The sequence below is a fragment of the Macaca fascicularis genome, chromosome 9 (assembly GCF_037993035.2).
Source record: "Macaca fascicularis isolate 582-1 chromosome 9, T2T-MFA8v1.1".
NCBI classification, from domain to species: Eukaryota; Metazoa; Chordata; class Mammalia; order Primates; family Cercopithecidae; genus Macaca; species Macaca fascicularis.
This window is the reverse complement of record NC_088383.1, coordinates 72,528,740-72,543,571: the sequence shown is the minus strand read 5'-3', so window position 1 is coordinate 72,543,571 and position 14,832 is coordinate 72,528,740. Positions and strand designations below refer to the sequence as shown.

Genomic DNA, 14,832 nt, shown 5'->3' with positions numbered 1-14,832 from the left:
CTTTTTTTTGGAGACACAGTCTGTGTCACCCAGGCTAGAGTGCAGTGGCGTGCTCTTGGCTCACTGCAACCTCTGCCTCCCGGGTTCAAGCAATTCTTGTGCCTCAGCCTCCTGAGTAGCTGGGACCACAGACACATACCACCATGCCCAGCTGATTTTTTTTTTTTTAAGTTAGTGGAGACAGGGTTTCACCATGTTGCCCAGGCAGTCTTGAACTCCTGAGCTCAGGCGATCCCTCTGCCTTGGCCTCCCAAAGTACTAGGATTACAGTTAAGCCACTGCACCTGGCCTCCAAGCTCTTTTAGTCTATATGGAAAAGTCCCTCCATTTAACCATTTGTTTGGCATTTAAAAAATAAAACTATCACTAGGAACCTAAAAAAAGAACAAGTACAAAAGTGCTGAAGCAATTCACTTTCTGAGAACAGATTCTCTAGAAAAGTCGCCTCAGGGTGGCTTGGTTGGCACAAGGCTCTCAGGTGTACATCCCTTTCCTTGATTCATCCCTGCCTGGGAAATGCTGCCCAAAGACCTGCCTTGTAGTCCCAGGCCTTCCCCACCTGTGTTCTCCTCCAGCCCCCATCTCAAAGGATGGGTTGAAGTAGAAGCCCCAGTAGATAGAAAGTTTGTAGTTTAGTTGGGTGAAAAAAATAAAACAACACTCTCTAGATGTATGATGCATTGGCTGACATTTTCCCCAAACTTGTTTGGTGATGAGAATCCTCTGGGGCCCTATTAAGATTCCTTCAGATTCCCTCCTATCAGATTCCTTCACTTGAGGCCAGGAGTTCAAGACTAGCCTGGACAACATAGAGAAACCCCCATCTCTACAAAAATTAAATTAACAGGGCATAATGGTGCATACCTGTGGTCCCAGCTACTAGGGAGGCTGAGGTAGGAGGACTGCTTGAGCCTAGGGGTTTAAGGCTACAGTAAGGCATGATTGCATCACTGTGCTCTAGTCTGGGTAACAGACTGACACCCTGTCTCTCTTTAAAAAAAAATCAGATTTCTAGGCCCCATCTAAAGAATCAGAATTTACAAAGGGGTAACTTGAAAATCTGTACTTCTTCAACCTTCAAGCTAGGTGACTCTTATCATCAGACAAGTTTGGCAAAGATAACATTAGTGAATATTTATTATTTCAGATACCTGGGCATCTACCCAACAGGGCCTTCCCCCCCTCCCCTTTAGGGAAGGGTAAAGAGACAATGCCATCTTAGTGATGATTATCAACACAGGCTTTGGAGCAGGAAACCTGGGTTTGACCTGCCAGGCTGTGTGATCTTGGACAAGTTATTTATCCTCTCAGTGCTTCAGTTTCTTTATCCATAAAGTGGGGATGATATTGCATCTCCTTCAGTGAGGATCAAATGAGATAATGCATACAGAACTGTTAGCCCAGTGCCTGCTAAATAAAAGGCATGGCCAATAAATAGATGCTATTGTTATTTCCCCATAGAAGAACCCTAGAGTATCTCCATCATATAAATATGGGTGAATAATTGTGGAAAAGAAAAACTGGCTATGGGTGGTTCCAGGGGTCCACACAGATATATAAGCACAGCCAGAAGGCCCAGTGATCACTTCTCTGACTAGACCCAGCAGACACAACTGTGGCTGGCTACATTAGACAAAAGGAAGAACACTTTAATCAAAGTCTGGTTCAAGGTGGGCAGGCAGGAACCAAGGCAGACATGACTTGGACGGACAGCTAGAGCTATCCTGGGATGTCACCATGGGTTAGATGTAGGAAGATTCCCAGTTATAGGGATAAGCACCTCCACTTGCCTGATTGAGTTTGATACTGCCTCAGAGATAGTTCTCCAACTATCTCTGTAGTTAACCAGGTCTGCATGTGAGTCTCAGTGCTTCCATTTCCCTGGAGTTTAACCTTGTGGAAATTGCTTAAGCCCAGTGAGCCTTCATTTTCTCATCCATAAAATGGTGACATTAATAGTACCTTCCTTAAAGTGTTAAGATGTAAAAAGAAAATGAATGTAATGCAAATAAAAGTTGGTTATTATTATTATTATTATCTATCTTTAACAAGGGATAGATTGTAAGATTGTATTGTTCCCTTGGAGACAACAGATGTCTTTTTTATTTTTATTTTTTGAGACAGGGTCTCATTGCCCAGGCTGGAGTGCAGTGGTGTGATCAAGGTTCATCGCCACCTCAATCTCCCAAGCTCAAGCAGTCCTCCCACCTCAGCCTCCTGAGTAGCTGGGACCACAGGTGTGTGCCACCATGTCTGGCTAATTTTTAAAAAATATTTTATAGAGATAAGGTCTCACTATGTTGTCCAAAGTGGTCTGATACTCCTGGGCTCAAGCCATCCTCCCGCCTTGGCCTCCCAAAATGTTGGGATTACAGGTGTGAGCCGCTGCATCTGGTACTCTTCCTTTCCTTTAGTCCCTGCCACATTCCCCACCATCACTGTCTCCAGAGTAAACAAGGAACGCCCATGCAGGAGATTATCCACATACTGTTCCTCCCACTCACTCTGCACACATACCTGCCTCCCGGGATCCCTGCTCCCTCTTCCCATAGATATTCACACATTTAGTCCTCTAGCAGCCTTCTCAAAGGAGACTGTCCCCTCTGCAGGACTTGGTTGCCTCCAAACCCTCCTCAGAGGCTCAGCAAACCAGAGAAAAGAGGCACCTTCTGCAGAAGGGTAGGCAAGACAGATTTGAGTATGGGGATGGATGGTGATCGGGGAAAGGGAGGAGCTGAGGATTCGGAATAAGAAAGGAGAGGGTGGAAATGTGTCATGAAGTTCCTCAAAATCTGTGAATCCTGAATCTCATCATTTTTAGTGAATGAACTCAGATGATTCACTTCCCTTCATTAGCCTCTATTTTCCTCTCTGTGTAATGGAAGGGGAAGTGCTTGCTTTGAAGACAAAGATGCATATAGAATCCGGCATATAGAATCCAGCTTGGGAGAGCTATGAGCATGTGGAATTAGACATCATATGGGTTATGAATATTATGTTAGTTTTCTTCTGAATAGGATTTTTTCAGTATTTCAGCTTCTGGCTGAACATATATCCCTAAACATGATTGATGTTTTGGCAGTCTTCAGCAAGCCCACCAATTGCTGGTTAGTCATCCCAGTCCTTTGTTCCTGGGCATGCCCCTTTGCTTCTAGCGAAGCATCTGTTGCCACCCAACATGGTAACCGGAACTCTGAGCAGAAGTTTTAGGACCAGGGCCTAACTTTGGTTCCTGGTGAGGGGCTCAGAATCCAGAAGGTCTGGTAAGCCATGACCAACACTCCTTTTTTTTTTTTTTTAATGGAGTCTCGCTTAGTCACCCAGGCTGGAGAGCAGTGGCCTGATCTCGGCTCACTGCACCCTCTGCCTCCCGGGTTCAAGCGATTCTTCCACCTCAGTCTCCTGAGGAGCTGGGATTACAGGCGCGCAACACCACGCTGGCTAAGTTTTGTATTTTTAGTAGAGATGGGGTTTCACCACGTTAGCCAGGCCAGTCTTGAACTCCTGACCTCAAGTGATCCACCCGCCTCAGCCTCCCAAAGTGCTGGGATTACAGGCGTGAGCCACCGCGCCCGGCAAACTCCTTTAGAGCAGTTAAGTTCCTGACTTAGGTAATAATTGGGTTTGGGTCAGGGAGGACAAAGAAAAATTTGGCCAAGACTCATGACATACATGCAGAAGTCTGAGCTGACTGGCCTAGGTAGGCCTAGGAAGCAGGCCAGAGCTGGTAAGGCAGAAAAAGAGTGAGGAAGGTTAGGGGGGTCATAGCCTGATGCTGGAGGGACCAGCTTTAGTTCCCCTTTCATGGTGCTACTGAGGACAGTGTTACCTCAGTGTTCAACCCCTGGGATCTTTGCTTTCCATGAGTAAGGAAGCAAGAATGCTGCCTCCCTCCACCCCTTCCACAGCCTGCTGGGGGCCTGCAGCTCCAGCAATCCCCCTATCATGTTACAGGCCCAGAAGCGGCTTTCAGTGCCTGAGGTTGCCGGCCGGCTTCACCCCTCACACTAGACACTCAGGAAGAAGGGGTCCTTAGACTCAAGGAAGCTATGTGACCAGCATTCCATGTCTCCTTCCCAGAACTGTTGAAGAGTCCGTCTGCCCCATGTGTAGGAGGGAAAGAGGCGCTTTGAGCCACACAGGAACACAGACAAGAGGGAGAGGGAGTGAGCATAGGGAATGTGGGAGTGAACAGCACATGCAGCTGTGGGCCCAGCTGCCTGGTTGCTGGGAACTGCTGGCCAAGGATACAGCATCCCCATTGGCCTGGAATCCTGGAATGGACTCCAGCCTGACTTGGTCTTCTGAGTCAATCCAACTGCAGTCAAAAAGGGGAGGCAGGCACTCGGTGTAGGAATTATAGTTTACACAGTTCTTCTTCCTATCTCTAGCATCCAGAACTGTGCCCAGCACATAGTAGGTCCATGATGAATATGGAATGAATGAATACTTTCACATGCAAGCATGATCTCAGCCAATCTGCAGAGCGAGGCACAGGCTGGACAGGTGTTGCTTCATTTTGCAGATGGGAGAACTAGATAAAAGAGTTAAGCATAATCCCAGCACTTTGGGAGGCTGAGGTGGGCAGATCACTTGAGGTCAGGAGTTCGAGACCAGCCTGGCCAACATGGTGAAACACCATCTCTACTAAAAATACAAAATTAGCCAAGCATAGTGGCAGACACCTGTAATCCCAGCTACTTGGGAGACTAAGGCAGGAGAATTGCTTGAACCCAGAAGGCGGAGGGTGCAGTGAGCTGAGATGGTACCATTGCACTCCAGCCTGGGTGACAAGAGCTAGACTCCTTGTCAAAAAAAAAAAAAGTTAAGCAACTTGCCTAAGATCATTCAACTCTGACGTAGCAGACTCAAGGCTAGACACTGTGGTCTTTCTATAGTGCCATGCTGAGCATTCTTTCTATACAACACAGAACTGCATCCTATGACTCCATGGGAACTTCCTTTTGGGTCAGAAAGTCCTTAGGGGCTGAGTTTCCTGGACTTAGTCTCAGGGCCAGGTTTGGATACCCTGCCCCTCCCTGCGCATCTGGCATCTGCCTTCCCTTTTATGAGAATCTCCTGGAAAGGGCTTCTCCATCAGTCTCTGTTGCCACATCTGACTCAGGAGCTCGGTACCCTTGAGACACAGAGGCAGGGGTTGGTGGCTTCACTCTAGGAGTCAGGAAAAGAATGAACTCATACACATTCAGTTCCTTATTCTCTTACCCTCAGTAGAAATTTCAGACAGCCTAGACCACAGGGGCAGTTCTTGGAATTCAGGCAAGCAACTAACTTGTATTACAGCGGGTGCAACTTAAGAGCTCAGAGTCCATAGTCCGAGCAGTCTTTCTGGAAGGAGGTCTCCAAAGTCAGGAGGAGGGCTCCTCCGAGCTGGATCATCTTAGCTCACTGGCCCCTCCCTTCACAGCGTTCTGTCTTTCATGAAGACAGTGAGGTATAGCACATAGGAACAAGGATCAGAAGATGCTGGGTTTTAGTGCTGGCTTTGCTGCTCATCAACTGTGTATCTTCTCTCCATTTCATTTTCCATATCTGCAAAATGGGAACAACAGTACCAGTCTATATCACAAGCAGTTATGAGTTTAAAGAGAAATGGTTTACATTAATGTGCCTTTAAGCACAAGACAGAAATACAATATAAAATATATGGCTGGGTGTGGTGGCTCATGCCTGTAATCTCAGCGCTTTGGAAGGATGAGGTAGGAGGACCCCTTGAACCCAGAAGCCCAGCAAAACCTTGTCTTTAAAGAAAAAAAAAAAAGAACTGAAAGTCTAGCACATGCTATGCACAAATATTTCAGAGAGTGCTAAAGATTAGCGCATTGGCCGGGCGCGGTGGCTCACGCCGGTAATCCCAGCACTTTGGGAGGCCGAGGCGGGCGGATCACAATGTCAGAAGATGGAGACCATCCTGGCTAACACGGTGAAACCCCGTCTCTACTAAAAATACAAAAAAATTAGCTGGGCGTGGTGGCGGGCGCCTGTAGGCCCAGCTACTCGGGAGGGTGAGGCAGGAGAATGGCGTGAACCCGGGAGGCGGAGCTTGCAGAGAGCCCAGATCGCACCCCTGCACTCCAGCCTGGCGAGAATCCGTCTCAAAAAAAAAAAAAAAAAAAAAGAAGAGCACATGGATAAAGAGTTGGAGGCGTAGGGGGGAGGAGGGGGCGGGTGGTGAGGGGGAAGGGTGTCAGGCTTCATAACGGTCTCCAAACCTCTTTGTGCAGGAGGAAATGAAGTCATCCGCTCTCAACAATCAGCATGACAGCCTCCAGCCAAGTAATCTGGAGTCATGAGAGCTGCTAGGGGAGCAGCATGAATCATGACGGCCTCTGGGAATTTCCTGATAACTAACCTAGGAGTTTCGGGGTAAGTCCTCAGGCTGCAACATCTCTGTTTACATTCTGGTCACGTTTATTTACAATTAATGGGTTCTCAAATCCAAACAAAACTGACCACAGTCTTCTTGAGGAAGTAGCAAGGTTGGCTCTGAGACCTATAGCATCTCTGACTCAGTGTGTCCCCTGGAAGGCTGGCAGTTTAGCAAGCACAGAAGTCTCTCCAGAAGACAGTGGGTCACCTGCCTCCCAAAAGCTGAAAGGCTAACTTGTACTTTCCCCAGCTACCAGCTGGCATCCTGAGCCCTCTGCTGCAGCGGAGCAAAGGAGCCTTCCTCCTTCCTACCCTCCTGGCACTCTCCCTGCCTGCCTTCTGTCATTCTCAAGTGGACCCAGACCCAAGGTCCAGATTTGCAAGGCAGGAAAATGCTGCAGGCCTAGGCTGGGAAAGGGACCAAAGCTTGAGCCCCTAGTGGATTGCTGGGACTCAGCCTCCTCCCTCCCACTAAGAGAGCAAGTCCTACTGGGTTCAAAATGACCCCAAGCCCTGGTTCCTGACACTAGGGGAAAGAGATGGGGGTGACAGAATCACAGAATCCCTACTATACTCCTCCAAGTGTGCCCAAAGATGCGTGTGTGTGAGTATACACAAATGTCTGCTTATCCTTAGGCAGGAGGGGTGTATGCAGTCGTTTACACATGGTCTGTTTTTCTGGAGGACAATTTTATTTGATAAACAATTGTTTCTATCCAAATAGAATAAACAAGGCTCTATGATGAAGTAAAACACTAAATACACATGCATTTAAAAATGTGTAATTATCTTTGGAATGGGCTATACAGGGATGTGTTTTTTAAAATGTAAAGAGTGTAAAAGGACATACAGTGAAAAATAAATCTTCCTCTTATTTTGTCCTCCAGTCTTCCAATTCCTCTACTCAGAGGTGAGAACAGAACTTCCACACCCTCCAGAATCTCCACAGTTAACTGTCTACATGTTTCCATTGTCTTTACTTTTATTCTTGCCCGCACAAATAAATGAACTGTTCATTATGAAAACTTCCCAAAAGACCCATTAACACTTCAATAGGAAGCACCAACAGTTTATGCCGTAGGACTTTGTTCCCACAATCCTGTAACATCATATCAGGACACCTAATCCAATCCTTATCAAGCCCTGTCAAAAACGGACTTTAAATCAAACTGCAAATTTTCAGTAATCTGGTCTTGCCTTTCCTCCTCTCTGATAGCACCATCAAACTCCCTTACTGCCGAAAGCAGTAAGTCCGGCTTTGTTCCATCCACTGGTTGTGTTGGTGATATCTAATCTAGGGACTGCCACTGAACAGAGAGGCGCAGAGGGAGCCCCGGCAGGCAGGGGTTTTTGTGTCTGTGTTTCTGGGAGAGTGTGCCTCCTACATTTGTCGCGTTGATGAAGACTTCACAGCTCCATCAGCTGCGGGCAAGGGGGTCTGAGGCCCTCTTAGGCAAGTTGGGGCCCAGCAGGGAGAGGTTGGAGAAGAACTGATTAGGGGACCCCAGGAGGCTTCAGAGCTGGGCGAGGTAGAGAGTCTCCCGTGCGCCTTCTCTCCTCTCTGCAATTCGGGGACTCCGTGCACTGGGGCGGGCCCCGGGCCAGGTTCATGGGAGGAAGCACGGAGAATTTACAAGCCTCTCAATTCCTCAGTACAGACGCTGTTGGGTCCCCTCCGCTGGAGATCGCGCTGCCCCCAAATCTTTGTGAGCGTTGCGGAAGCACGCGGGGTCCGGGTCGCTGAGCGCTGCAGGGCAGGGGAGGGAGCTGGGCGGGAGAGGGCGGGGCGGCGCCGGGGCGGGCCCTGATATAGAGCAGGCGCCGCGGGTCGCAGGACACCGCGGAGACTGCAGCCCCGGACCCCAGCTCAGGGTCCACCTGTCCCCGCAGCGCCGGCTCGCGCCTTCCTGCCGCAGCCAGCGGTGAGTGTCGCGGTATCGAGATCCCCGGGCCGGATGCGTGGTGGCCCCAGTTCCCGAGCATCTGCCTCTCCAGCTCCGGGCTGCCCCGGCTCCCTGGCGGCTACACGGAGTCACCGCGGCCGCTCCCGGGCGTCCCCCGCGGGTGCCGGTCCAGGCTGCCCGGGAGTCCGGAGCCCAGAGAGGAGAGAGACAGCCGGGGCTGGGGAGCCTGGTCACCGCGGGCACCTCCCTTGCACTGCAGTCGCCAGCCTGGCCCGCCTTCCCGCTCCTTCGCCTCTTGCCCTGACTTCTCTTTCCTTTGCAGAACCGCCGTCTAGCGCCCCGACCTCACCACCATGAGAGCCCTGCTGGCACACCTGCTTCTCTGCGTCCTGGTCGTGAGCGACTCCAAAGTGAGTGCTCCCTTGCTTTGACCGATGCCGCCCGAGGACCTCTGATCAGCACCAGGGGAGAGGAGGGGGCTGCTCAGGGAGCGGGGGTCCTCCGGCTTCCATCCATAGCAGGGCCCCTCCGGCTTCCATCCATAGCAGGGCCAGGCTCTCCCCAGGAAATGGGACAGGGTGGCAGCGGAGGCTTGAGAACCACGGGGGTTGGCACTGACCGGCAAGGGAGGAAGAAGCCGCCGGGACTGCCCCAGCCTGCGGGCATCTGGTAGATGAAGCTTGCTTGGGTCAATCTATTTCTCCTTGCTGGAAACCCATGGTCTTCCATGTGAGAATAGATACGAACAGGGTGAGGCGAGAGGGAAGGAAGAGTGGGTTTTGGGACTGGGTCCAGTTTACCCTCACCCTGGAGTCCCTGGAGCATGGGACCTTTGATGAAGCCTCCTCCCGAATCTCTTCCAGGGCAGCCGTGAACTTCAGGTTCCATGTGAGTATCCACCCCTACAACAATTGACTGTACAGACATCTTGGGAAAGCTTCTGGGGACATCCCCTCCCTACCCCTGCTGCAGGGCTGCCCCAGCCCTTATGGCTTCCACTCCCCCTCGCTTACCCCACCTTTGTTCTCTCCAGCAGACTGTGGCTGTCTAAATGGAGGAACATGTATGTCCAACAAGTACTTCTCCAGCATTCACTGGTGCAACTGCCCAAAGAAGTTCGGAGGGCAGCACTGTGAGATAGGTATGGGGATCTCCACTGCAACTGGGAGTTAGGGGGCACCAAAAATTTGGGGACAGGGAGGGATGGGTGGGAGGCAAGAGCAGGCAGGAGTTAGGAGCTAGAGGTGGGGTGGGTGACATCTTCATCCCTATGTGACAAGCATAAACACACTCCTGTGAAGCAATGGCCACACAAATGTGAGGTGCGGTTGGAAGGAGACCCTGTCCAGTCTTCTGGCAGGTCTGAAACCACATCATCTTTAAAATATCCGTTGGCAGCTGGGCGTGGTGGCTCACACTTGTAATCCCAGCATTTTGGGAGGCCAAGGTGAGTGGATCATTTGAGGTCACGAGTTCAAGACTAGCCTGGCCAACATGGTGTAACCCTGCCTCTACTAAAAATACAAAAATCAGCCCGGCATGGTGGTGGATGTCTGTAGTCCCAGCTGCTTGGGAGGCTGAGGCAGGAGAATCGCTTGAACCTGGGAGGCAGAGGTTGCAGTGAGCTGAGATCACACCACTGCACTCCAGCTGGGCGACAGAGCAAGACTTCGTCTCAAAAACAAAAAAGCTCGTTGGAACGTCCTTCTCTTTCTCACATTCTCTCATCCTCCTGTCCCCTCGTAGATAAGTCAAAAACCTGCTATGAGGGGAATGGTCACTTTTACCGAGGAAAGGCCAGCACTGACACCATGGGCCGGTCCTGCCTGGCCTGGAACTCTGCCACCGTCCTTCAGCAAACATACCATGCCCACAGATCTGATGCTCTTCAGCTGGGCCTGGGGAAGCACAATTACTGCAGGTGAGGTGGGGACAACAAGGACCAAGAGTCCTCCCCACAGCTTCCCAGAAACCTTGTTACCATCCCCTTCTCCCGGAGGGCCGGCCATAGCATGAGAGAAGCGCAGTCTCTGGTTGAGTCTTCCCTGAGGGGAGGAGGCAGGGAAGGCCCTCTGGGTTGGAATGACATCCCCTATCTTTCTGTGTTGTCAGGAACCCAGACAACCGGAGGCGACCCTGGTGCTATGTGCAGGTCGGCCTAAAGCAGCTTGTCCAAGAGTGCATGGTGCAAAACTGTGCAGATGGTGAGCATCACTGACCTGCTGATGACAGTGGGGTGGAAGGGGACAAACTCACATGTCCCCTTATTCCATCACAGGAGGGCTGAGGAGGTGAGGGGTGCCCGAGAGGGATGCTTTCTCCTAACCGCCTCCCCAAGACATCCCTCTGTTTGTCCTCCAGGAAAAAAGCCCTCCTCTCCTCCAGAAGAATTACAGTTTCAGTGTGGCCAAAGGACTCTGAGGCCCCGCTTTAAGATTGTTGGGGGAGAATTCACCACCATCGAGAACCAGCCCTGGTTTGCAGCCATCTACAGGAGGCACCGGGGCGGCTCTGTCACCTACGTGTGTGGAGGCAGCCTCATCAGCCCTTGCTGGGTGGTCAGCGCCACACACTGCTTCATGTACGACCCTGGGGTTTCTCCTCTTTGACTCTTCTGCCCCACCCCAAACACATCCCCTTCTCCTTCCCAGCAAAGGGTTCCGCCTCATTTCTCCCTCGTCTGCCCCTCTCCTTGCAGCCCATGGCCTTGGGGACAAGTCATGCTTTGAGGCCTCTAGGGAGGGAAGGAAGAAGTGGCAGGATTTCATGGGACTAGGCTGTCTGATGGATTTCTTCTCCCACAGTAATTACCCAAAGAAGGAGGACTACATCGTCTACCTGGGTCGCTCAAGGCTTAACTCCAACACGCAAGGGGAGATGAAGTTTGAGGTGGAAAACCTCATCCTACATGAGGACTACAGCGCTGACACGCTTGCTCACCACAACGACATTGGTGAGGGGGAACCCCGCGACTGCTGTGGCCATGATGGCTTGGGGAGAGTGGGACCCAGGGAGAGACTGGAGCTGAGGTTGAAGCTGGCTGGTGGGGCAGGGGTGGGGTGGGGGACCTTGAAGCCTCAATATACATGACAAAGGGAGTGGTGGCGGGGAAGAGTTCCATAAAGTCTGAGGGGTCCGGTGCTCCTGTGGAGAGACCCTGAATTTCCCCAACAAGTAGCCTCTTGCGAGTGGAAATGGCCCTGTGGGTATATGGCTTGGGCTGGGAATGCCCTGTTTATACGAATTAGAAAAAGACGCCCCTTCCTTTGTGGGATGTAGCCTCTGTCTGTGTTGGGATGTAGAACTTGGAGAATGGAGCTTTGGGCTGGATTCCAGCCTAACTACCTCACCTGGGACTTTTTGCAGAAACTACCTATAAAGGTGTATGCAGTGGCTCTGGCCATCCAAGACTTTATCAACACCTGTAACAAAGCCCTTGGGGCATGGGGCAGGGGAGGTTTCCAGGTGATAAGCGACCAGCAGACCTCCCTGGATGACTGACCTAGGGATAGACATAGCTACTTCCTTGGTACTTGAAGGGGACAGATGGGGACCACCTAACCAGTAGTGATCTTTCTCCTCTCACCCTCTGTCCTCCCCCAGCCTTGCTGAAGATCCGTTCTAAGGAGGGCAGGTGTGCGCAGCCATCCCGGACTATACAGACCATCTGCCTGCCCTCGACGTATAACGATCCCCCTTTTGGCACAAGCTGTGAGATCACTGGCTTTGGAAAAGAGAATTCTAGTAAGTGAAAATTGGGACTGACTTAGGAGGTCCTGGGGAGTGTTTTGACCTGAAAGCAAGCCCAGCATGATCAAGGGAAGACTGCAGAGTTAGAGATGGGAGCACTGAGGAGGTGGCAGATGGGTCCAGGGATGGATGAGGACTGTTGTTTAGGGAGTGATGGGCTGCAAAGGTAAATAGATGGTAGGGGCTATAGGTGGAGTAAAGGCTCAGATTTGCATGGAAAAGAATAAGGGCCTTCCCTGGTAGAGACACTTTACGGTTCCCCTCCCTGGCAGACTCCCAGTGGACAGATAAATCTTGACACAAACGCCTCCCTGTTTTCTTCGCTTAGCCGACTATCTCTATCCGGAGCGGCTGAAAATGACTGTTGTGAAGCTGGTTTCCCACCAGAAGTGTCAGCAGCCCCACTACTACGGCTCTGAAGTCACCACCAAAATGCTGTGTGCTGCTGACCCACAGTGGGAAACAGATTCCTGCCAGGTGAGAGTTCTAAGCATCTCTCTCCATCTCTTCCATATCTCCCCAGAACTCCTGGGCTTGTCCCAGCCAGCTTTGGGGTGTCTCTCTCTAGCCAAAGCCCTAAGTAGCCAGAATCAGGAGCTCAGGTCTTTGAGGGTTTAAAGCAATGCTTGTGTGTTTACCAAACATTACCAAAAAAATCCCAGCTCTGTGCTAGTCGCTTAAGACTGGGGGCATGAGATCCTAGAAAGAGGAAACAGTAAAAGACAATGTAACTCAGTGCCCAGGGTGCGTTGTGAACTATAAATGATCAGGTGTTCAGGAGAGGGAGGTGAGTGTCAACTTGAGGGTCAGGGAGGGGAGGCTTTAAAGGAAACGTGACTTGATAGGCATTTGAAGAGGCAGAAGGAAGAAAGGAGGGTGTTTCAGTTGAAAGATACAAAACTGAGTAGGAGGCTGGCATATTCCGGGTGGGGAGGAAAAGTAGGGTCTGGGAGTATGGATGGAATAGCAGCAGACGACAGGGGTTTTAAAACCAAGCAGGGGATTTTAAACTTGATGTGGTAGAAAATGGGGCTGTGCCGGGCACAGTGGCTCATGCTTGTAATCCCAGCACTTTGGGAGGCTGAGGTGGGTGGATCACTTGAGGCCAGGAGTTTGAGACCAGCCTGGCCAACATGGTGAAACCCTGTCTCTATTAAAAATACAAAAAAAAAAACTAGCCAGGTGTGGTGGTACATGCCTGTAATCCCAGCTAATCAGGAGGCTGAGACATGGGAATTGCATGAGCACAGGAGGCAAGTTAGCAGTGAGCCGAGATCGTGTCATTGCACTCCAACCTGGGCGACAGAGGGAGATTGTTCCCCCTGCCCCCCCAAAAAAGAAAGAAAATGGGAAGTCACTAAGGACTTTGGGAAACTCTTCCCTCTCTCAGGTATGGTTGGGTGGTGGGATCAGAAACCCCCTCCTCACTTCTCTAGGGCTCATCTTTTGTGTCTTTGGCTTCACAGGGAGACTCAGGGGGACCCCTTGTCTGTTCCATCCAAGGCCACATGACTTTGACTGGAATTGTGAGCTGGGGCCGTGGATGTGCCCTAAAGGACAAGCCAGGCGTCTACACGAGAGTCTCACGCTTCTTGCCCTGGATTCACAGTCACACCAGGGAAGAGAATGGCCTAGCCCTCTGAGGGTCCCCAGGGAGGAAACGGGCACGAGCCGCTTTCTTGCTGGCTGTCATTTTTGCAGTAGAGTCATCTCCATCAGCTGTAAGAAGAGGCTGGGAAGACAGGCTCTGCACAGATGGATTTTCCTGTGCCACCCACCAGGGCGAACAATAGCTTTACCCTCAGGCATAGGCCTGGGTGCTGGCCGCCCAGACCCCTCTGGCCAGGATGGAGGGGTGGTCCTGACTCCAGATGTTACTGACCAGCAACTTGTCTTTTTCTGGACTGAAGCCTGCAGGAGTTAAAAAAGGCAGGGCATCTCCTGTGCATGGGTGAAGGGAGAGCCAGCTCCCCTGATGGTGGGCATTCATAAGGCCCATGATTGAGAAATGAATAATTTCCCAATTAGGAAGTGTAACAGCTGAGGCCTCTTGAGGGCGCTTAGCCAATATGGGAGCAGCAGTTTGGGGAGTAGAGACACTAATGATTTCAGGGCAGGGCTCTGACATTCCATGAATGTATCAGGAAATATATATGTGTGTGTATGTTTGCACACTTGTGTGTGCGCTGTGAGTGTAAGTGTGAGTAAGAGCTGGTATCTGATTGCAAGTCTAGATATTTCCTTAAATTGTGTGGACTGTGATGCCACATAGAGTGGTCTGTCTGGAGAGGTTATAGGTCACTCCTGGGGCCTATTGTGTCCCCCACATGATAGTGCCTGGGAATGTATTATTCTGCAGTATGACCTGTGACCAGCACTGTCTCAGTTTCACTTTCACATAGATGTCCCTTTCTTGGCCAGTTATCCCTTCCTTTTAGCCTCGTTCATCCAATCCTCACTGGGTGGGGTGAGGACCACTCCTGTACACTGAATATTTATATTTCACTATTTTTATTTATATTTTTGTAATTTTAAATAAAAGTGATCAATAAAATGTGATTTTTCTGATGACAAATCTCCCTGGTGCTTGCATGGGAAGGTGTTGGAGTACATAAAAAGGAGAAAATAACAAAAGTGGACTGCACCCCAGAGTTTCTTATGGGACTTCATCTCTGGACTTAATGGAGCTTTGGGAGGTACAAGTTAGGAGAGCTGTAGGGCAGGGCCACCGCAGCACTTAAGGTATACGAAGTTTCCCCAAACCACAATCCCATGGCTGTGTAAGTAG

At 50.7% G+C, this 14,832-nt stretch overlaps 1 protein-coding gene across 2 annotated transcripts; it reads left to right on the top strand.

The window, feature by feature from the left end:
* The first annotated feature begins 8,223 nt into the window (after positions 1 to 8,223).
* PLAU (plasminogen activator, urokinase) lies at positions 8,224 to 14,619 on the top strand. 2 transcript variants are annotated; one of them, XM_005565445.5, is made up of 11 exons: positions 8,224 to 8,312; positions 8,617 to 8,704; positions 9,158 to 9,182; positions 9,331 to 9,435; positions 10,041 to 10,215; positions 10,407 to 10,498; positions 10,656 to 10,875; positions 11,099 to 11,247; positions 11,898 to 12,038; positions 12,373 to 12,521; positions 13,511 to 14,619. In XM_005565445.5, the coding sequence occupies exons 2-11, from the start codon at positions 8,648 to 8,650 to the stop codon at positions 13,685 to 13,687; spliced, it is 1,290 nt and encodes a 429-aa protein (XP_005565502.3). In that variant the 5' UTR covers positions 8,224 to 8,312; positions 8,617 to 8,647; the 3' UTR covers positions 13,688 to 14,619. The 2 variants fall into 2 exon arrangements, with proteins under 2 accessions (XP_005565502.3, XP_005565501.3); XM_005565444.4 differs by having other exon boundaries at positions 9,328 to 9,435.
* Positions 14,620 to 14,832: the final 213 nt, after the last annotated feature.